This window comes from Heteronotia binoei, chromosome 10, assembly GCF_032191835.1.
Source record: "Heteronotia binoei isolate CCM8104 ecotype False Entrance Well chromosome 10, APGP_CSIRO_Hbin_v1, whole genome shotgun sequence".
Taxonomy (NCBI): Eukaryota; Metazoa; Chordata; class Lepidosauria; order Squamata; family Gekkonidae; genus Heteronotia; species Heteronotia binoei.
The window spans coordinates 69,872,509-69,896,886 of NC_083232.1; the positions used below are offsets into that span (position 1 = coordinate 69,872,509).

General features: G+C 41.6%; 1 protein-coding gene across 2 annotated transcripts in view; it reads right to left on the reverse strand.

Annotated features, from left to right (window-relative positions):
* Positions 1 to 493: 493 nt before the first annotated feature.
* ZNRF2 (zinc and ring finger 2) overlaps positions 494 to 24,378 on the reverse strand; it is a 70,522-nt gene continuing 46,637 nt past the window's right edge. The window contains exons 3-5 of one of the 2 annotated variants that reach the window (XM_060248861.1): positions 5,913 to 6,018; positions 3,488 to 3,564; positions 494 to 1,852 (exon numbers count right to left, since the gene is read on the reverse strand). In XM_060248861.1, the coding sequence (XP_060104844.1) occupies positions 3,507 to 3,564; positions 5,913 to 6,018 (164 nt within the window). In that variant the 3' untranslated portion in view covers positions 494 to 1,852; positions 3,488 to 3,506. Of the gene's footprint in view, positions 1,853 to 3,483; positions 3,565 to 5,912; positions 6,019 to 24,378 lie in introns of both variants that reach the window. The other variant, XM_060248860.1, reaches the window with a different exon arrangement.

The following is a 24,378-nucleotide window of genomic DNA, read 5'->3' on the forward strand; positions in this document are numbered from 1 at the left end:
AAATTTCCTGACCCAGATAGTCTGTTTATAGTTGTCAGGGCCATGAATCAATTTTGTTAGATCAGCTAAATGTGGAACAGGAAACATGGGCAAACCCCAGTGCTTGTATGTGATCCATGCAGTACATGTTGTACTTGCCTTCTTTTGCTAACATTATTTAAGTTTTGCTAGCATTATTGAAGTATTTAAATCATTTAAACTTGAATCAGAATTTTTTTTAGAAAATTTTCCCAGAAAGCCAATTTTCCCCAGACCAGTTTAGCTATCATTGAAGTGATCAGTGGGCTGTGCATTGGCCTGGGATTCTTGAGAGATGGAGAAGAGACTGTGGGCACTGAGTACCCAAAAGATGCATGTATTTATGAGCAAGTTAAGTGCAGAAAGTGTCCCTACCTACCTCACTGCAAATTAACACCAGATAATCAGCAAAAGAGGAGGAAGGGGTAACATGAAGTCAAGTCAACAGAAGTAAAGAAAAATGACATACTGCTTATTTCTTCTATTTAAACATTTTTAAAATTTCAGTCACCTTTATTCAATACTTTTCCACCTTAGTACAAACTTCACAAGGTATTTTAATAAATTTCAAACAGGCCCCCTTTCCTTGTGGAAACAAATATATTAAACTCAAATTTTCTTTATGAGTGCCTTCCCCACCCAACCCGATACCTCCATTTACAATTCATAGTAAGCCACAATAGAACAGTAACAAATTAAAGGACTGAAATAGAGTCAAATCCTCCGTCCAGTTATGGATGCTTAAACCCATATCATTATGAATTATGAGCCACTGGACATAGAATTATCGCCTGACCAACCGTGTTAGATGCCAGTTACTATGTTCTGTCACTGAAACAATTTTTGATTTAAAAACAGTACACACAAGAAGTCAAGCCAGGTCCCATCATCCCCATGAAAACTTCAGGAATTGGTATCACTTTGCCCATCTTCGCGGCTACACAGCTAGGAGAGTAAAGTATTACAAGAAAATAACTACCTGAAACATTTAAAAAAATACCCGTTAAAATTACCTTAACTGGCAGCACTTGAGATGGTAATTCTTATATTCCCATGTTTTTTTAAAAAAAATTGCATAGCTGCTAAATTATGCCCTCCCCCCCCCCAATTTTTGCCGCTGTTGCATTGATACCCCACAAGCAGTAAAAGTGGACTTTTGTATACTTACACAGGAATGAACACAGTATGCCAATTTCACCAACCTTTTAGCCTGTCAAGTAACAATCTGCCCAGGTTATTGTTTTGCTCTTTGGGCTGCAATCTGACAAGGAGTTACTTAGAAAAAAAATTGCTTAAGTTGAGGAATGTTGCATTCTTTTCACAGAAAAAGGTGTGAATGGCATACTGACAACAAGGTGGGGAATTCATGAGCGAGGTCGCCTCATTTGACTGTACTTCACTGTTTGCCATTTATTTTTCTTCAGTGGAGGGGGCAGGGAATGGCAGAAAGTTTCTAACCTAAGATGGCATCTTCCTTGTGCAAATGTTCCAAAGTGTTGATCTGGAGCACAAAGCTTCCATTCAAGAAAGGATACGACAATATCCTGCTTCTGTAGACAGCTTTTAAAAAATTAAACTGAAAATTAGTAACTTTGGCCTGTAGATACAAAATGTTGTCCATAAAGTCCATAAAGGAAGAAGATTGTTCCTGAATGTGCAGCATTTTCAGAATTCCTGTGTCTCCTTTAGGCAAGGTCTTGGTACACTGCGGGATGTGCTCTGTGCAATGTTCCCTCTCCACTTTTCTGGTCCAAAATGAACACGAGTCCAGTTTCAAATCTACTTCTGAAGACGGAACTTCAGATCCTTTACATCTGTTGATCAGTGTAAGAGACTACAAGAAAAGCCAGAGAAGCAAGTTTTTTTTCTTTCAAAGCCCAGTAAAATATGTAAACTGCAAATACCACTCTACAATTTGCCTTTTTTTCAAGTCCTCAACAAAACACTCTTGAATTATCTCACAAGACATGGGTAAGAGAGATACCATTTAATTGCTTAGACAAGGTAAAGGTAGTCCTCTGTGCAAGCACCACTCATTTCCAACTCTAGGGTAACGTTCCTTTCACAACGTTTTCTCGGCAGACTTTTTATGGGGTGGTTTGCCATTGCCCTCCCCAGTCATCTACACTTTCCCCCCAGCAAACTGGGTACTCATTTTAATTGCTTAGTAAAGGATTAAAGAACATGCAGAAAGTACGCAGTTCCAGGAAGCAGCAACAGGGTCCATCCTCCAGGAGTTGTTTTATGACTGGCACTGTTTAAATGTATCATAAATGATCTGGAATCAGGTACAAAGGAGCAACACAAATTAGCATACTATTATTACCATATTTATTCAAAAAGAGTATGCTGATTGTAAAACACATCCCCAATAAAAGGTGACACAAAAAACGGTTTTACTTAGGGATCACAGCCCCTCCCAGTCCAAGTGGGGGATCCCCCTATTTAGGGAAAGGAAAGGTCCCCTTTGCAAGCACCAGTGGGGTGACGTTGCTTTCACGTTTTCACAGCAGACTTTTTAGGGGGTGGTTTGCCATTGCCTTCCCCAGTCATCTACACTTTCCCCCCAGCAAGCTGGGTACTCATTTTACCGACCTTGGAAGGCTGAGTCAACCTCGAGCCAGCTATCTGAAAACCCAGCTTTCACCGGGGATTGAACACAGGTCATGAGCAGAGCTTAGGACTGCAGTACTGCAGCTTTAACACTCTGCGCCACAGGGAGGGCTTCCCAAAATGGGCTACTTAGAAGTGCCACCCCAAAGCAGCCATTTGAGTGGTTCCTTTTGTTTCCCCCTAGGAAAGCAAAAGCGACCACTCAAAGCTGCAAGCTTTCAGTGACACTGATTGCTGAATTTGGCTGCAACCCTTTTCAGCAATCAGTTTCAGTCCCCTCCTTTTGATCAGAAGCAGCTCCCCCCCCCCTGCAAAAAAAAAAAAAAAAACACCTGGCCATGAAATGGCTGGCAGCCATTGAGTGCTCCCTTTCATTCCCCCTAGCAAAAGGGACCACTCAAATGGCTGCATTCCACTTTGTTTTTCAGGTCACTTCCGATTTTGTCTGCCAGAACACCCCCTCCCCCTTGCAAAGCCCTCCTCCCACTGGCAAGGTGACTTGGCAACCCTGGTTTTTTACTACTGTACATAACTAATTTTTATGTGGATCTAAGACATCCCCCCTTTTTTCTAAGCAGCACGTGGAAAAAACATTCTTTCTTTCAGGTAAACAGGTAATCCTTACTGCCTTGATGCCTCTAGTAGTAAGCATTCTATGGACATAGTCTAAAGGAAGAGGGCAACATAACTACAGTCACAGAACTAAAGTGGATTAAAGAGCTACAGAACTCACTTGTCACTGCAATCTTTCACTGAAATTATGCAACTTTTCAGATTACAAACAGTACAAACTTTGGTCAGCTACACTTTTTAGCAAGTTAAACTTAATATGGAAAAAGCAGCAACAGTTACCTACAAACCAGAAACCTCCACCATTAATCTGAAGGATGCTCAGGACAAGACCGGTTTACTTCAAACCATTCATCTATGCATCTATTGGAATGAAAGACAAAAAGAAATATTATTAAGGCTGCAAGTTGAAGAACCGTTACTTAGCAGTTTTCTCCAGTGGCATCAAGGATTTTATATCATTCACCCTATCACAAAACGTAAGCATCAAGACAGGGTTGTTATTTTTAATGACCTTTTCATCAATTCATTTTCTTAGTAATCAAATTAAATTTAAATATTGCCAACTATAATACAGGCAGGGTTCTGTGAAACCAGATACTCTTTCGTCTCACTGTTAAGTTACAGTAAATAAAACCAGTTAGAAAGAGAAGCCATTGCCCTCTTTTCAAAATGTGGGAATACCAGGTGCTCTGATTTAACTAATATCTCACAACCAAAACAGCTTCAAATATTGGTACGTTTAAGACCCACCATAGGCAACAAAGATTTACTCACTTTTCACAATAATTATATCCTACCTCTCCCTTTGTGTCTCAAGGCGACTCATAAACTGTTCCATTAAGATTGCATCAAATAAAAACCACCATGAAAACATACCTGTGTGTTAGGCCTGCATTTTTCAAATACCAGTAAATGCCTTCACATTAAGGAAACATTTAAATAGGCAAGTTTAAAAGATGTACTTAGTTTCCACTGGCTGCAATTCTCACACTTAGAAGAAAAGCCATAATAGTTTTCCTCTTAACAGTAAAGCTTGCTATTAGCTTGGGGCATAAATCAGAAAGAATATCAAGGATTCCCCTTATTTAAACAAATAGCTCAGAGTGGAACAAGACAGTGGATCTGAGGAGCCTGCAGTCATCTGCCTCCCCAAGAGTCTCAAGCCCTGGAGTCTTCGGTTGATGTCAGCATCACTGAAACTCTCATGCTTCCTCCTTTTCCATTCAGAGTCCATACGGATGGCCCTAGTCTGGTGAATAGTTCTATGATCAGCAAGGAAATCCCCATCCCTGTCTATGAACAGACTTGCTTATCTTGGGTAGCTTACATTAAGGGCTCACTGGCATACCCAGCTTAGAATGATCTTCCTCCGAAGTTTACCAGTTTTGTAGCTGCCACTGATTTCAGCTCTACATCTTCTGCAGATACCAAAAGAGGAAGGGAAAGATCATAAAGGGGGGGGGGGGCACAATATCAGATGGAAGGAAGTGGGTTTGCAAGAACTCAGAAAGATCATAAAGGGGGGAACACAAAAACCCCCATATCAGCTGGAAGGCAGTGGGTTTGCAAGAACTCAACTTATTTTAATAGGTTAAGGCCTATGCTAGCAAATTTTAAACATCCACCTGGTGTACTGCTACAAGTTAGATAAACCATCACTGAAGCCAGTTCTATTCGTGAACAGTTTGGCCCCAGTATTTCCACACAATAGCTCTTGCTCCACAGAGGACATGAATAATAATAATAATAAATCCTTGCCACAGAAAATGCAGGTCAATGCCATAATGATTTTTGTGTCTGCTGTTCTTAGGATAATTTTAGATATACGTTGTTGCTGCTTGCCAGTTGTACTATTTTTTCTTGCATATTTTAGTTGCATTTTATTATTTATTGTTTTATTCAGATATATGGAAGCTACCACAAATGTATTATTATGGAACTTCAAGGAATATTCCAAGTAAAGATTGTACTAAGAACTTGAAGCAAAGACTTTCTATACCAATGCCTGAACTAATGTGGTAGCCTGAAGAAAAGTGAGCTTGAAGACACTTGCTGTACCTTTAACGTGTACACAACATGGCCACTCAAGATCTCCCTTTGTAAGGATGAGAACATGACCAGTGGCTCCTGGAAAGAGAGCTAGAAAATATCACAAATAAGCTCCATCCAGGTCTGGGATCCTTGTGGGAGCTCAGAGCTCTCAAATAATTTTAAAAGAATCTTCCATTTTTACCCCAAGGATTTAACAATACCTGTGTACCAGGTCTCTTTATAATAACTATTTCCCCCATTTGCCTCTTGGATCTTAGAAATTTTTACATTCTATTAGAACAATGTAGGTGCTGGAGAAGAATCTCGAGAGTCCCTTGGACTGAAAGAAGATCAAATCAGTCAGTCCTAAGGGAAATCAACCCAGACTATTCCCTGGAAAGTCAGATGCTGAAGCTGAAGCTCAAATACTTTGGCCACCAACTGAGAAGGGAGCACTCCCTGGAGAAGATTCTGATGCTAGGAAAGACAGAAGGCAAAAGAAGAAGGGGACGGCAAAAGATGAGATGGCTGGACAGCGTTACTGATGTAACTAACACGAATTTGAGCAGACTTCGGAGGATGGTGGAAGACAGGAGGGCCTGGCGTGACTTTGTCCATGCAAAGAGTTTTACAGGTTCTGTTTTACAGTGTTCTTATTGAATTCTGCATGTGCTCACCCTTTATGGTATATGCATAGACAAGGCAATCGTGCTATTGTATCCCCTTGTTGTAGCTCTTCCAAGCATATTGCACACTCCCCAGCATCCTTACTCAGCACATCCTCTAAAGAAAACAGACAGAAAAAAAATTAAGACAGCAGTATTTTGATTTCTGAAGTTAATAATAAACCAGAAACAAACACACAAGAATGGCAAGGTCCATCAAGTTTACTGCCATAAATAAATCTTTTCAGCCCTTTGTGGATAAAGGGGTTTAAAAAGCAGTTACAATGTTTTCCAAACCCATGATGCAAACAGTACTGTGGGTCTGGATAATTCCAATGGAAACGTGTGCAAACACAGTCTGAAGGAGCAGAGCCAATAACTATACCATTCATGCTTGCAGAGACAAAGCAAAGTTTTGTTAATATTTCAGTCAGAAAGGATAGCTTCAACTTTTCCTTGAGTTCCAGGATCAGGTTTTATACTGTACACATCTGTACTTAGGTATTTATTGGTTGTATAAGATGCATTTTTCTTTATTAACATTTGTTTTTTCCAAATGGTCACGGAAACCACTGGCAAAATTAGACGAGCTGAGAGATCAACTTGCATAGTGTCTATACATTTACCTCTGTTAGAAGAAGAAGGCACACTGGTTTGGATACACCTAGATTTCTACAGGGAAGGTGATTCATTTTACATAACTCATAAAATAACCTGACTGCTGCTCCAGCAGCTTCCATATCACAGTTAAATAAATGGCCCAATTAGAGCTCTAATAATTTTTTTTTAATCAGTTGAGAAAAATAACAGTAGATGAGAAACTTTTCTGCACACCTGGGGGACTCCCCAGGTCTGCAGAAAAATCTAAAAACTTTATTAAACCTTTTAAAAACTGCTTAAAAAGTCAAAAAGCAAAACAGCACTCACTGCACTTGCACAGTGAATAGATTTACTACGACTCCAAAGCACATGCTAGATGGCCCTAGGGAGGCTGTTGCTGTTGCCTCTTTGAACACAGGGAGAAACCACTGGAGCCTCAAGGACAATCGCCAGGGCTCTAACTGCCCGAGCAACAGCCTCAGGAACCCTTCCTACACCACAAGGACCTCTCAAGGACCCTCTCACAACAGTACTGCTGCCTCCCAGGCAGGGCCGGCGCATGGGAGTAGGCGGCCGCCTCAGATGTCACTTGGCCAAGGAGGCCTTTGAAGGCTTTGAAGCAGGGGAGGGCCGGGCTGATCGGGCGCGGGGAAATGGAGGGAGGTAGCGAGTGCGAGGAGAGGGGGTGCCTCATGGCACCTACGCCAAGTGGTGCCTGAGGCAGCTGCCTACTTGGCCTACTCCCATGCGCCGGCCCTGCCTGGGACGTCATTGGGCTGTGCGTGGTTCGCATGCGCAAGGAGGTAAGGGGGGGGAACAGACTTCGGCCTAGGGGCACCAGAACCTCTAGCGCCGAGCCTGCTCCCAGGGAAAGTGCTGCACCCAGGTACATCTTAGGCTGGAGGAAGAAGAGGGGAGTCAACTGAGTTTCCAACAAGCTGCTGAAAGAAGGTGACTGAGGAAGAGGTTGAAAAAGACAAAGGGCTGTCCGTCTTCCACTGTCGGCAGCTTTTGCCTCATCTAACGGCTCAATCCTTCTTGAGATTCCAGGCTCAGGCAGACGGGGCCATTGGAAGAAGATGGGAAAAGCCGAGCAACTTGAGCACTTGCGTGTGGGGGAGGCAGAGGGTCAACCTTTACAGGCACCATTAGAAAAAGTTATCCTAAGGGCTGTGCCTGAACTTTGCTCCTCTGGGTGAGGATTTGGGGAAGTGTAGATTGGGATCAAACCCCTCTAGCCCATTCTGTCTAGTATGTGTATACGCGTAAACACAGGCAGTCTTAGGGTTGCTTGCATCCAAGGCAGAGTCTGCAGTTCTTCCAGAATTATAAGTGAGCTACAGACTACAGAGATCAGTTCTCCTAGCCTAGAGGAACTGGCAGCTTTGGAGGGTATATGCTATGACATCAGATTCTTAGCACTCCTCAGACTCTATCTTCCCCACATGGTGTTCCCAAATGTCCAGGAATTTTCAAGGCTGGATTTGGGAACCAGAAAGCTATTATGATTTTTGCAAAAAAAAAAAAAGCAGTGTTTTTTATTACATGCACAAACCTACACACGGGTTGCCAGCACTGTATCAGCACATGTACATCATTTCCAGCTTAAAATGGAATATGCTATCCATCCTCTATTAAAAGGTCAAGACATATTTCTCCAGACAATCCTGCTTCCTTTGGGACTTACTTCTGAGTAGACTGACTTATAATTGCTCCCATGCAGTGCAGTCCTAGATAGAACTGCAAGTTTATTTGATTGTAGTTGGACTGCAGTTAAGTCTCCTACAGCACATGCCTGAGCAGAGTTACGGTACATCCTTCCTTTTGAGTCAGTGGGTATTGAAGGGTGAAAGTGTTGCTCCATTAGGAAAAAAAAAATCTATAAGGGCCAACTAGAACCTCAAATAATGATCAAGCTTTTGAGTTCCACAGAACTCTTCTCCCCATTGGGTATTTTGTTTAAAATGACTTTTTTAATTGTATAATTTAAAATTGTTTTTACCCTTGCCAAAAAAAAGGGCCTGATTTTTTCAGTGTTTTTATTAAGTGTGGTTTTGCTGGTTTCAGTTTACCTTTTATGTATACATTGTGAGCTTCCTTAAAGAGACTGAGTTACAACTTAAAGGAAAGCCACAACACATTATGCACCATTTTGTTGCAGGTTCCCTCTTGTTCTAGTCTAAACTCATTGATTTCAATGTGTTTAGACCAGAGTAATCCTGCACAGGATTATACTGCTAAACAATTTAATGTTGTATGGTTTAATAAAAAAATACATCCATATCTAAGAGACTCGAAGACTGCATAACAGGGCTTTCTTACAGTCTTCTCCTTAATTATAAAACCTTCTTTATTTCAGTACCTCAGATATTTGACTGATAAAAGTCTGAGGGACAATGGTTTCAGGTAAATTAAATCAGAGTTTTGCATTAGGACTAAGACGACCTAGTTTTAAATACACGCCTGTAACAATATGCACTAGGTTCTTACAACCAGTCATATTCTTTCAGTTTAACCTACCTCAAAGGGCTGTTGTGAAAATAAAATGGAAGAACAGAGATGTATGTACATTGCACAGAGTTCCTCAGGGAAAGGGCAAGACATAAGACAACGGATTGGATGTGTAGCGGTTGCCTAGACTGCTCTTCTTTAAGAAAGAAGGTCCCAGAGCTCTCGGTCTCTTTGATCTAGCCCTGCTCAACACAGCTTCAGACAGCAACTGGCTACTCAGAAGTTCCAGTGTACCAGGCACCAAGACCCACTTCAGTTGTTTGTTTTTGTGACACATTTGGTTAAACAAAAAAAGCACTTATGTATATTGTGGCATTACAAACCTTGAAGCGTATTGCAAAGTGTGTACAAGGTTGATCTACAGGAATTCTCTGGTAATTTGAAGCATGACAGTACAGAGAAGGAAGCATGAGTCTCTTCCCTGTGCCCTGACAGTTCTCTGAAACTGAGCTACAGAGTTGCCAAGTCTCAAAGTACACATCAAACCTAGATAGTTTACCCGAGATCATTCGCAAGACTTCCTTTAACCATTTCCCCAAACTTGCAATTTGCTGAAAATGCCAACTTTTTTTGGCAGGGGGAGGGGGGGAGAGATATTGGATTCCCTCACCAATCTATTCCCAAACAGACTGCCAGAGCTAAGAGTTGCAATGTGATTGTCTCAAATTACCTCCAGTACAATGACAGAAAAGAACACAGCACCGTCTCACTGCATGAGCAGAATGACTTTACTGGGGGAGAGGGAGCACACCCAATCTTTTACTGCGGATGATCTTCACGGATACATTCCCTTTGGTGTGAAGTGTCCTTAAAACTATGTCCATTACTTATCTCTGATCATGCTTGATGTGGTAGGTGGTATAGCACGGTAGTAGAATACAAATTGTGAAGTTCCTGGATGACATGTCACCTCTTCCATGAAATCCTAGGTAGTCTTCTGTAAGCCTCATGTTTGCATTTTGGTTACAACATGTACTTGCGGAGATGTTGAAAGGATTACAAGAACACTATATGCAAAGTACTTTGAACATTAAGATGCCATGGCAATAAAATTATTATTTTCAGTCAGAGGAAGTTGCTGACTTTTTCCTTCTACTACAGGCAATATATGTTTTAGACCTTTAAGTACACAGGGGACTTCACTAGCAACACACAGCAAGAGAAAGGAAAAAGATGAATGGTGTATTTCTGGTCCTATTGCTGCTCGTTCTATTCCATTTGAGCTCCAGGCACTCTTTACTTCAATACTAGTTATATATTAACTTATATATTACATCAGAAATATTCCAGGAGGGTGGCATATAGTGATGACAGATAATTGATCTCAAACCAAATTATCAATACAGCTAATCTAGGAAAGGACTAAAGAAGAAATTATTTCAGTGTATTCCACCTCAAATAATTTAGGACAGCTAGATTATCAAGATAGATTACCAATCACCACTTACTGCTGGTCTATTAAAAAGCCTATTATACTCTAATGGGCAAACAGCGCTTCTGCACAGTACTGTTCAAGAAACTTGGAACCCTTTTTCCCCCTGCCACGTACAATCCATATAAATGAACAGTCAACAGCTAGACTAGTTTAGAAACAAAGATACATTGCCAGAATAGAAGCAGCTGTGATAATTTGCAATTTCCTCCTATTCTGAGTCTTAAACCTTCCTCAAAAAAAGATGCCACTGTACCAAGAAAAACAGCACTATGTAGATCTATAAAGGATATAAAATTACACAAAATAAGCAATATGCAATTATGCTTATTTTGCTCAATCAGGCTTCTCTTAGCCATGGAGAGCAGGAATACAGAACACCAGGCATAAGACACACACCTCCCCCCTTGGTCACCTGTCAACATGCATAAAATTTTTAGCCACATGGCTGAACTCTTTTAAATAGTTACAATAAAATGGAATTCTTAAGGCCTAACAAGATGTACATGCACCAAGTCTCTTCTTCCTCAGGCACTCATTTCTTGGAACACCTAGAACACTGCATGATGCAAGGCCAGCATTCTGCACTATTACCCTGACCAGATTACTGGCAATCAGCAATAGAGGCAGGGCAATGCATGGCATGACAACATCATGTGATATGATTAACTAGATATTTCAAAAAACAGGAAAGGGAAGCGGGGGGAGGCCAAGAAACAGCAACTAGGTATCTCTCATAATACCTTACTAAATATTCAGCTTGCTGGATTTTTATACCTACTACTACATTTTAGGTTTGTGGGAGTTCTAGAATATGTAGTGTGTTGCATTTTGTAGGATGCAGAAGAACATCCCACCCTTTATTAACTTGGAGACAAATGGCTTCCCTTGCCTTTGAATGCAACTTTAGCGATGGCCAGGTTACAACTGTCCTCACTATTTGTATTTTTCTGTGCAAGAAGCCTTCCATATGCAAAAGCATTTTCTCACATGCACTCTAAAGCAGTCAGTCCTGAAACGGCACACTTTTTCACCAAAAATGCATGTGGTGTTCCCTCTAAACTGAGTTAGCATGAGCTAGCTCACAAGATTTTAAGCCTCCAGCTCACATGTTTTTGTCTTAGCTCAGGAAGGATGACTCCCAGAGCCCAATAATTTATGCAGCAGCTCAAAACTTTAATGCCAGTAGCTCACAACTTTAATACGAGTAGCTCACAAAGTAGAATTTTTGCTCAGAAGACTCTGCAACTTAGAGGGAACATTGGTTGAATGACAGCTTTTATTTTAATCTCTACAAGTGGGAAGATGTGTTTATAAACTCTAGGCCAGTGCTCTTCTCCTACTAGGCTAGGACAATCAGGAGGGTCATGGATCCCACCAGGCAAGTTATCAGCCTCTCTAGAGATGCTAGATAGCAGAAAGTGTGTAGAAAGGAAGGGTATGACACTTCCTGCTTCACTTTGCAAGCAGGCCCAGAGGAGCAGCAAGATAAGATGGTGGGTTACTCAACAGTGGAAAGGATTGTTTTAGTACTGGCAGGTGCAGAGCCTTCGCTCTCTGAAGGTTCTTCGTTGCCGTTGGTCTTTTCCCTCAACCTGGCTCAGCCACCCTGTCATCCAATGCTCTGTGCATAAGCTTGCAGCACAGAACCTACCCCTTCCCACAAAAGATCTCTTTTGCCTTCTCCCCAACAGCTGCCTGACACAGCACAGCCACATGCCCTTGCCAGTAAAGCCACCAGTAATCCATGCATGCACTTGTGGCACAGAGTCCTCTTTGCCTGAGAAAGCTGATCTCTTGCAGAGGGGAAACTTTTGTGCTGCAAGTGTGGGTGAGGAGCGGTAGCACTGACAGGTAATGGGGGGGGGCACAGGTGAGCAGGCAGAAGTTAAGGGTTTGTGCAAGATTTTCCTTGATCTCTCAAAGCAGCCTACCAAGTCTAGCCTTCCAAGGCTGCAAGATTATGCACCTTTATTCAGGATGAAGCACCATTAAACATGTGCAAGGCACCATGCAAGCTAACTGACTTGCTTGTATTTCTTCCTTGCTCCCCTTGCTTTCCCCATTCCTACTCCCATCAGGCTTTTCCTGTGGTGCTTTCCTCCAAGAGACACATCTCCTAGGTGAGATGTTCATCAATTAACATAAAAGAACAATTACTGCTGACTATGCTACACATCTGGGGAAGGTCTGCCATGAAAACACTGGAAAGCAACTGTCACCCCAGAGTCGGAAACGACTGGTGCTTGCACAGGGGACTACCTTTACCTTTTTATGCTACACATATAAGAATATAAATCAATACTGGTCCTGGAGCTGTGTCCAGAACAAATGGTGCATGCACTGGTTACCAAACTGGTGAAGGCAGAGACAAACATGATCAGGACAGGGCAAGATACAGGATTGTGAAAGGGAGCAAAAGATGAAAAGAGAGAGGGAGCACTGGCAAGGTGGAAAAGCAAACAGCAGAAAACAACGGGACAGAGACTGTGAAAGAAGAGAGACTTAGAAGCTCAAAAGCAAATTTACAAGGATGGAGGAGCATTCAGGGAGGAAGGAGTACAATCTGAGATGACTTTTTGAGTTAACAAACACACACAAGTGACAGTACTCAACATCAAGCATGTTATGCCATGTGACTCTCTTGCAGCCCCAACCTGCCACTAGAGAGATGGTCCTGAGTCTTAAAAAGCTAAAGGACTGAATGAAGTAAGATTACAGAATATTATTACTGTATTCTTACTGAAGCTGCACCAAAAGATATGTTCCATCTACTCTTTTCGAAGTCTAGAAACTTTTAGAAGATTTAACTACAAGTTTTTTCCACATTTTCCACAGAAAACAAGATGAAACTTTTACAGTCTGAAATGGACTCAACAATGACCCCATGTCCCTCTACTTGTTTTGTTCTGACTCTATTAAGGTATATTAAGATAAAATAAGAATATTAAGATAAAATACGTTATTTAGTAGTCTGACACTATTAAAGCCTTTTCTGCAGCTCACATGATCCATCCATCCTCCTACCTTCTATCATCCAACCTATCAACTAACCTACCTAGTGAAGGAGCTCCTCCTCAACTGATTAATGCTGTTGTTGTTTCAGCTACTTATCCACTCTGTGTAGTTAGGGCTCCAGCTCCTAGATAAATAGGTGTTTTGACACCCTCTTTTTTCTTTTAACTTACTGGTTGTGAGGTGAAAGATTTATTAGCTTCTGGTGGTGGCTTGGTGAGTGAGAGAATAGCTCACTCACCACGGGGACGCGGGGATTCAGGGGTTGGCTTTACAGTGGCTTTCCTCTTTCCTCGAAGGTCGGGGACAAAGGGTCGCGATTGGGGGTGAGCTATCCCGGAGGCGCACGCTTGATTGCGGAGTGCCTCAGGGGGCGGTTCTCTCCCCAATGTTATTTAACATCTATATGCGTCCCCTTGCCCAGATTGCCCGAAGGTATGGGCTGGGTTGTCACCAGTATGCTGATGACACCCAGCTCTATCTACTTATGGATGGCCGACCAGTCTCCGCCCCGGAAAATCTAGACCGGGCATTACAGGAAGTGGCTGGGTGGCTCAGACTGAGCGGGCTGAGGCTAAATCCGGCGAAGACAGAGGTCCTTTGCTTGGGTCGTCGGGGCCCAGGAAGGGAAATCCCCCTACCAGCTTTTGAGGGTGCGCTGCTGATAGCGGCGGACAAGGTCAAAAGCCTGGGGGTACTATTGGAGCCTTCCTTAACGATGGAGGCTCAGATAGCAGCCACTGCCAAGTCCGCATTTTTTCATCTTAGGCGGGCAAGGCAGTTGGCCCCCTTCCTGGAGCGCGACGACCTAGCAACAGTGATCCATGCCATGGTCACCTCGAGGTTGGACTACTGTAATGCTCTCTACATGGGGCTGCCTTTGTGCCGAACCCGAAAGCTGCAGCTAGTGCAGAATGCCGCGGCCCGGCTATTGTTAGGGCTCCCAAGAAGGGAGCACATCCGGCCGGGACTCCGGGATCTGCACTGGCTGCCGATAGCTTACCGAATCCAGTACAAGGTGCTGGTTATTACCTTTAAAGCCCTATATGGCCTAGGACCTGCCTACCTGAAGGACCGTCTCTCCCCACATGTGCCCCAGAGAGTACTGAGATCAGGAACTCAGAATCTCCTGGTTATCCCCGGGCCAAAGGAAGCCCGCTTAAAATCCACAAGGGACCGGGCCTTTTCTATTACGGCCCCCTCCTGGTGGAACCAGCTGCCGGAAGAGGTGAGGGCCCTGCGGGACCTTGCCCAGTTCCGCAGGGCCTGTAAGACAACCCTCTTCCGGCTGGCCTATGACTAGCTGGTACAAGAAACAAGAAACTGAGTATAGTTACACTGAATGTCTGCTGTCCCTAATGTTTTAAATGGTCTAATATTTTAAATGGTTTAATGTTTTAAAACTTAAATGTATTATTATTCTAATGTTTTATGCTTAAATGTTATTTATGCCAGATTTCTGTGAGCCACCCTGAGCCACTTGTTGGGAAGGGCGGGATATAAATCATAAAATAAATAAAAAATAAATAAATAAATAAAAATATTGTTCCTAGTTATTTATATTGTTATAAACAGAGAAAACTGAGCAAGACATATTTATGGAGGACAGTAAGCAGTGGGGTGCCGCAGGGCTCAGTACTGGGTCCCATGCTCTTTAACTTGTTCATTAATGATCTGGAGTTGGGAGTAAGCAGTGAAGTGGCCAAGTCTGCAGATGACACTAAATTGTTCAGGGCGGTGAGAACTAGAGAGGATTGTGAGGCACTCCAAAGGGATCTGTTGAGGCTAAGTGAGTGGGCGTCAACGTGGCAGATGAGGTTCAATGTGGCCAAGTGCAAAGTAATGTACATTGGGGCCAAGAATCCCAGCTACAAATACAAGTGGATGGGTTGTGAACTGGCAGAGACTGACCAAGAGAGAGATCCTGAGGTCGTGGTAGATAACTCACTGAAAATGTCAAGACAGTGTGTGATTGCAATAAAAAAGGCCAACACCATGCTGGGAATTATTAGGAAGGAAACTGAAAACAAATCAGCCAGTATCATAATGCTCCTGTATAAATCGATGGTGTGGTCTCATTTGGAATACTGTGTACAATTCTGGTCACCGCACCTTAAAAAGGATATTATAGCATTGCGAAAAGTGCAGAAAAGGGTAACTAGAATGATTAAAGGTTTGGAACACTTTCCCTATGAAGAAAGGTTAAAACGCTTGGGGCTCTTTAGCTTGGAGGAATGTCGACTGTGGGGTGACATGATAGAGGTTTACAAGATTATGCATGGGATGGAGAAAGTAGAGAAAGAAGTACTTTTCTCCCTTTCTCACAATACAAGAACTCGTGGGCATTTAATGAAATTGCTAAGCAGTCAAGTTAAAGGGGATAAAAGGAAGTTCTTCACCCAAAGGGTGATTAACATGTGGAATTCACCGCCAGAGGAGGTGGTGGCAGCTACAAGCATAGACAGCTTTAAGAGGGGATTGGATAAAAATACGGAGCAGAGGTCCATCAGTGGCTATTAGCCACAGTATATATATATGTGTGTGTGTATATGTATGTATGTATATGTGTGCGTGTATATACACATATATATACACACAAACACACACACACATATATTGGCCACTGTGTGACACAGAGTGTTGGACTGGATGGGCCATTGGCCTGATCCAACATGGCTTCTCTTATGTTCTTATGTAGCTGGTTACTGAGTGGTGTGCTCCTTTTGCAGGAAATTACAGCGGAATGACCTTTTAGTTTAACATTTTACGTTTTTCTTTCCTCTCTCCTTTTCTGTCTTGTGTGTTTTTTGTTGTTGGTTTTTTAAAAGTTGATTTTAAGCTTCTTAAAACTTATGGCAAAGTTGTAAGCTACTGCATAAATTTGCTCTGCGGTCATCCTTCCTGAGCTAAGACAAAAATGTGTAAGTCAAAGTCTAAAAAAATTGTGAGCTAGCTCACACTAACTCAATTTAGAGGGAACACTGGTGACAACTGTAATGAATAAGAAGCTGGCTCACTCTTTTGATGATGATTTTAATATTAAACCAAAACAGATTAGATGATTTTACAGTGTTTCTCTAGTTCCCCTAAAAACAGGTTTCAACCTTTGATCCATCAGTCAAGTGAAGGATGAGGAACTTGATAGATCGTACTCTTTGAACCAAGGCAATTAATTTATTTCAGTGGGGAAAGATATGTTAACATCTGACCAGAGCACTGGAAAGAGGTCTCAAAATCTCAGTCTGCTGGCATTACAAACAGCATTATAGCAGACAGAAGGGAACTTATTTATAATAGGTTAGAGTTTATCACAAATTATCTCCTTAAGATTCTATCCCTGAACCAGAAAAATGCATTACAAAGTCACAGCTACTCTTCTCCAATAGCTAAAAAGGATGTAACACCTAAGAAAGGCCTTTATTCAACAAGATTTACTCCCCTTCCCTCATTAAAGTAAGAATGTGCTCCAGGTGAACAATCTTCAGATCGTAACTACTATTTCCCTCTTTAAAGGATAATAGATAAACTGGTGGGGAAAGTGGGACACTAAAAAGCACTTATTTGTTGAATACACTGGTTTTCCTCAATCAATTTAAAAATTACTAAAAAGTTACTAGGGCCAACCAGGGAGAGAGATATATTTTAACCATTTACTCACCTAGAAGTCTAGAAATGCTCACTAAGACCGCTTCTTTTGAAAGGAATGGAATTCAACTATCAAAATCCCTTTGTAATCTGATCAAAAAGCCACTCATCAAGTCTCAGCACCCTTAAGAAAAATTACACATTCAAAGAGAATACAAACTTATACTAGCAACAGCTCTGATCAAATTTTCGCCAACTAAGAAAGCCAATTCTGACCAACCAGATTTACTAAACATGATGGATTATGACAGTGCTTTAATATCTAAAATGAAGTTAAAACCTTCTCTTCTTTGCCAGCCCTCCCAAAGGACATTCAGCTGGACTTAGCCAATGTGAACCTTCAGTCATTTTGTTTTTTACCCTTTAATGAACAAAGCAATATAACTGCCCAATTTCAGAAATTATAGCATACATTAATACAAGTTAATCAGGCTCAAAATCAGCTAATCAATTAAAAGTTATCATTAGCTCCTGCATGTGGGTGTTGTGACAAGAATAAGAACAAGTCTTTAGCTAGTCCTTTAAATAGAATCACTCTTCCCTTAGCCAGTAAGAAGCCACGTCAGCCAAGCCTTGGCCAGTAAGAAGCCATGTGACAAGAGAGAAAATTCCATTCCTCTTGTGCTAGGAAGATGGAACCTGCTTCAATGGTTAATCAATGGGTCCAATATTGAATAAGTTAAATTCTTCTATTTGGGGGTTCTGATCTTGGCGAATTTACCTTGGAATCACCTCCCCCCCCACTTAGAACAGTATTCCATAAAGTGAAAACCTGTGTAAACGGTGTAAATAGGTTTTTCCATAATAAGGGGGGGGGGGTATATTCCTAGTATGGTGCAAGTCTTCAACTTGAAAGTGGTTCTCCTTATTTTTTATGGTTCATTTATCTGGATCAGAGCTACCTCTGATAATATTGATCAACTACTGGCCCAGTTTAAGAAAAATCCTGAATGTCCCGTTATGTATCAAATGTTGTACTGTGGGCAGAATTTGGACAAACGTCCCTGGAAGCAAGAGCATGGCTCTATGCCTTCAAATTGAGACTAAAATTGTCCTGTGCTGAAGATTGCTTGCTGGCTGCTCTGAAATGGGATACCCACAAATCGATTTGGATGAAAGCCCTGGATGAGAAATTAATAATGTTTGTTGGAATGTCAGCTAAACATATCTCTGACATGGGCAAATCCAAAGCGTTTTCTTAGATTGAAAAGCATGTCCTAAAAATTTATGACAGCAGCCTGATCTTAAAAGCCTGCCATGGTTGTTCACCTCTGTCTTTTGCTCCCCCCCCCCCCCAAAGTTCTTTATGTACTATCTTACTATCCCATGATACCGCAGAGCTTTCTTATTCACAATATTGAATATTATACCCTCTATGGTGCTACAAGGAAGATTTCAGAATAGGCCTTACTCTGGTAGAGGTTGTGCTTGTGGTCTTAATAGGATTGATAAATCTTTTCATGTTTTGCTTGAATGCAGGTTTTTTGAGAATATAAGGGATTATTACATTAAGCCACTAATTGATCAGTTGTGCCCCTACAAAATGGAAATTCTGTCTCCTCTGCTTAGTGATAAGGATCCTTTCTGGCAATAGTGAAATTCATTTCAGTCCTTTTAGCCATTGCTAAAAAATGAAGAATGAGAATCTACTGCTCAAGATTTGTTAATCAATGAGCTTTCTAAGGGAATAAAAGGAAAGGCCATCAATCAAAAGCTGTTTGCATGCTCAGTGAGTCAATTCTGAATAATTCAATACACTATGTGCTTCTACAGACAGCTAGATCAAGTACAGAAACATCACCTTCCATGCAGCCAAAATGCAAAACAAAATTAGCTTTTCTATACTCTTAATAGGACACAGCAGCACAAACAAAGCAAAAAGCAAAAACAAGAGGCTATCTTCAGTACCGATTTGATGAAAGCACTCAACAAGATTCCATGCCCTACTTCATAACAGGAATAGCTGCCATTCAGGCCAAGCATTCCACACAAAACAATCTCTTTCGGCAAGGGGGGGGGCAGCAGCATTGGGTAGGAGACAGAGAGGGAGACAAGCACTACAATTTGATGGATTAAAGATCAGGCAAATTACCTGAATACTTTTTTTGTTGTTCTTGAACCCACAATGGTAGCAGAAGAATACAAAAGGAACACAAGTGTGCACTTGCTTAGATAATCGAGAGTGATAATAGTTTTATATCAGCAATAATACCGATACGACAGAGCATTAAATGCTATATACCAGGGGTGGCCAATGGTAGCTCTCCAGATGTTTTCTGCCTACAACTCCCATCAGCCCCAGTCATTGGCCATGCTGGCTGGGGCTGATGGGAGCTGTAGGCAAAAAAAAACATCTGTAGCGCTATCGTTGGCCACCCCTGCTGTATACCGGCCAATAACAATAGTTCTGATTTGCACTGGTGCTCAAAATGTCCTTAAATGTAGACCTTCATTTATATTTATTGCTAATATGTTGGCTGTTTTGATCCCCAACTTTGTCGTCCTTGTATTTACGTTACAGGCCACAGTAAGACTTTAAAGTCCTCAAACTATAGCTCTATGCAAAAGTAGTTCCAATAAGGACATGAATACACATGTATTATCTTTTTGCAGTTATATAATATAGCCTCATTTTAAATTTTTTTTTATAAATATGGGGAAAAAACTGGAAACGTCTCAAGCATGTACTTGTATTGCTTTAGTTTTACAAATGAAAAATGAACTCTACTTGCAACCTAAAATATAGCAAAAAAAAAAAAAGTTCTATAGATGCCATGCTATTGCTTTTAACAGAACGCTTTGGCCACTGCAGTACAAAAACAAAAAATTCTCTGTTTCACAACTCATTCCTACTTTTGGTAAAGTAAATACAATGATTGCACTGCAGAGGGCTAATGTACCTCTCCCTCCCATCCTATTCTTGTTGGCAAAATTCGACAAAATTTCTAAGGAAGAGATTCAAATTGCCGCAAGTTATGCATCCATATGAACTAGATGTGTACAGCTCCTGTGTGGAGGATAAACCAGCAAGCCTCAAGAACAGTGAAGCAGGTTTATTTATTTATTTTATTCGATTTATATCCCGCCCTACCCCACCGAGGGTAGGTTTGATGCTGCATATATACTGGATACTTCTTGTGTGTGCTTTAAATATACAAAAGCTCATAACAAAAGCCTGGCTGCTCTGAAGTTTTCAGAGCTTAAGACTATGATCCATGTTCTTAGGGGTGAAAGTGTCAGAAGTGAGACTGGCATCTGTAAGCTATGTTGTGACTAGTATGTCTTGCTTAGGTGCAGGTACAGATTATTATTCTGGATGGCTCTAACAAAATAAAAGTGTGCTACCATTACCATAAGGGTCAATACTGGATCTTCAGAATCCATATCAAAAGCATTTTCTAACTTTTTAATGCTGAAAATCAGGCTGTGAGTTTTTTATGTAAAAACATAATATATGGAATTTTGGTTTGATTTTTATTTCTCTTTTTAGAGGTTAGAGCTGTGTGCCAAGATAGAGGTGCAACTGTCGGAGAGAATACACACTGGTTATCTAATGGTTACAGCCTGCAAGTTGGATGATTACTTTTAAGGGACCAAACTGGTTCCATGCATCTATTCAGTAATAACAGTTCACAGGCAGCATGGCTGACATATACCTGTGACAGGAGAACAGGTGCAGATGTTGGAGCTTTGCCTGATGGGGAAACACCTGTGCTCATGACCTAATATTCTGTATACTATGAGTGTGGGGTGGGGAGAAAGCCTGATCTGGATGCTTGCTCAGGACAGACAAGGTGTCAAAGTAGGAACAGATGGCAACACATATTATGCAAGGGGAAAACGCAACAGATGAACAGTGCAACTTTCCCATCACAACCCAGAAGAAAAGCAATAATGGTGTCAAAACTTTTTAAAAAGGATATTTGTTGCTGCTTCAGGTACCTTAACATCTTAAATGCAAGAGAGATTTTTAAAAAACAAAATAACAGCAATCAAAACTATCTGATTTATACCATAACTCCCTCAAAACGGTCATTTCAGCATAAAATAATGGGATCGGCTAAAATGGTAGTATGTCACTTAAGATAAATGTCTTGTTTTGATACAGTGTTCTCTGTTTTATTTTAGTTTCCTTTTCTGCCACACAAGGAATCCTGTAAGTGTTTCTGTTAGTGCTGGAGACAGATCCCAGTTACTGCTGGTTTCTCCTCTTCTTCCACCTTTTAAAGTCTTTACAGTGAAGTTTATATTATTTTGAAGTGTTCTGGGGAATTTAAAAAATTCCTGTGCAACATTTTAGTTGGGTCCTCATAAAAATTATTGCACTATTGGTTCTGGATTTCTTTCTAATGGACAACATGGCCTCCTATAATGTGTATTTTTTCACTTTAACATCAGATAGGTTCTGACTCTGTGTAGTAAATGCTTGCCATTCCAGAGTACTCCCAGATGGAACTTCTTCCCAGCTGAACACTTGTTTCTAGGCCTCCTGCAACAACGGGCACCCTGCTTCCTTCTACTAGGCAGATGCTATCTGGGAAGCTAAGAGAGGAGAGAGAGAGTGACGATGTTTGAGAGGCAATCTTCAATCTTTTGTGTTTTTTTCCTACTGGACTGAGGAGAGTGGAAGCAATTATACAGAGTGGCACATAAAACAGTCTGAAGAAACTGTATTACCAGACTGGATTTAAAAAGTCCCACCTGGTTGCCTTGTTAGCCAGTTGTAACAAACAATCTTAGGGCACTCAAAGAACTAACGTATTTATTATAGCATACACTTTCATGGGCTAAGGCCCACTTCATAATATGCACTGGCAGTGACAGCTTGTGCTACAATAAATCTATTAGTCCTTATGGTGCCAAAAGTTTAACTTTGGGAAGTAGATCTGATGGAGATCCAGTAAGACTCTTCAGCTTGAATCACAGGTTACAGCCACATCAAGATGAACAAACTGAGTCCTGCATGTATCCAACTATGCTGTATGCGTGCAATCTGGATGCAATAATCCCACCTACAAGAGTACCAGTTTTTTTCACTTTTCATGAACACAATTAAACATGCAAACAACAAACCAAGAGTATAAGCAGATCCACCATAGTCATGCCTTGAATTTCTCTCCTACTGCAAGCCGCTTTATGACTGAACAGATGAAGTGGATAGTTTAATTGATAAGACATTAACATCAGAAGTCTTATTTTGGAAACCCAAGTACAAGAACTTTAAGCAGCATGAGTGGCAAAGCACATAGTCTGGTAAAGACCAACAGATTTGAGGCCAACTATCATATTCATGTGTGTGTGTGTGTGTGTGTGTGTGTGTGTGTGAGTGAGTGAGAGAGAGAGAGAGACGTTATTCTCAGTTAGCTTTTTATTTATCTGTGTGTACATTTATTACTATTTGATTTACTATGTGCACAAGAGGAACAGTATGTATCTCTTTGTAAAGCTTAAATATTTAAAAGATGAGCAGAGTAACCATTTACAACAGCAGCAATCAGAGAAAAAAATCATCTTAGCTTTGCTGTGCTAACTTTACATCTGTAGCAGGATAAAGAAATACAGTCTCTATTAAATTCTGGGCCGATAAATTCTAATCCATTATTTCTTGCAAGAATCTTCATTTGAAGTTCTTTTGGCTGATGAATGGCAACTGATAAAGGGTAGCCAGCCTACAAATCCCTCCCCCCCATTTTGTTTTGGCTTACTTTGGTGGAATCAGCACACCGTCCTACACTAGGGAATTATTCTATTTTAATTACCTGGTAACAAACGCTGTTTAGACAAACATTCTACCACCATTATGGATAGCTGGTACTATATTTCACCCTGTCATTTCACCTCAGCAAAATGCCCTCAGCTAAGAAAGTTATGTAAACTTTCCAAAGATAAAAACAATATATCAGTTCAAAGTTCTGCAACTGCATTGCTATAGCAGAAGCTGCCAGATTGTGGTTTGGAAGCCACATGCATTTCTTAGCGGGTAGAACTGCAGCTCTTGAGCCAACACAGCTGAGTAGACACTGTGGGACTCTAAGCATCCTCTGTGACATGCGGATGGACTGCTCTGGGATCCCTGCTGGTTTCACCTTTTTGGGATGCAGCCTGCAGGCGTCACTGACAACAAAAAAGCATCTGGCATGCAGAGAAAAAAGGGCCCTCTGAAGAGGCAGGAACAGCTTGCAGGAGAAAGAAGACTTTAGACTGCTGAAGAAATGTGAATGGCATGGAAGGAGAGACATACGCTTGTCTTACAGGCTTGAAAAACATTGAAAGAAGAGAGTTACCTGGCTGCCAAAGATTGCTGAAGAGGTGTGAACTAAGACGGCTCAGCCAAAAAGCCACAAACAACAAGCCCAAACCAGAGGAAGGACAGGAGGCCACCAGGACAGGGAGGAATAGCCATTAATGTATTGCTTTTGCACTGCACAACACACTGTGAATCACTGTACTCTGAGATTAATTCAAACATCAGTCAGTGCTTACAAAAGAATCCTGCCTTGACAACAAATTGGCCAAACATCAGAAGTATTTCAACCTTCATGGAGACTCACAAGGTTTCAATCTCTAGCAGTAATTATGTGTCTCATTTCTCTTTAGTCAACATTACTTCATTTGGAGCAATTCCACACTAAATCTGTGTTTGCCTCTGTGCTGCTGGAGGAATGCTTTCTAAGTACACATTTTGCTTGGATTTACCAGAGCTGAAAATACACCCAGAAAATAGCTTATTGGTTTTTTGGGGGGATATATTTCAGCTTCCCAGTATCTGGGTTTTGTCAGGGGAACTGGGGGGGGGGGGAGATTGCTCCTGCCTCTCAGTTGTCTGTCGGGCAAGCTTATGCAGTCCCTTTAAACAGAAGTCAGTCCAAGGATCAGCCAGGGTGGCAGGGAGCTGAGAGCTGTGGCTGGTTTCTCTTGCAGCTCAGTTTAAACCAGGCTTCAAGAAAGGCCAGCCCAACATGAGCTGGGTTGGTGGGGAATTGAGAGCTCCATGCCTTTGTAGCTCTGTGCTGCCTTGGACAGGAAAGGGCAGCTCAGCTGGGACTGCTGTGCCTGCGCTGCCTTCTCCTGCTGTCCAGTTTAAACCTCTGCTCTGGGTAGACTCTCCTCCACTGCCCACACGTAACGGACACCTTTGGCCATGGGGCCTTGGACATACTTCTGTGAGGAACCAAAAGAACCATTCCAAAGCTTCAGGACAGCATGCCCAAGGGCAGACATCCACTCTGCAGGTGTGTGCAGAAGGCGTGGAGCCACTAGGTGGTATAACTGCTC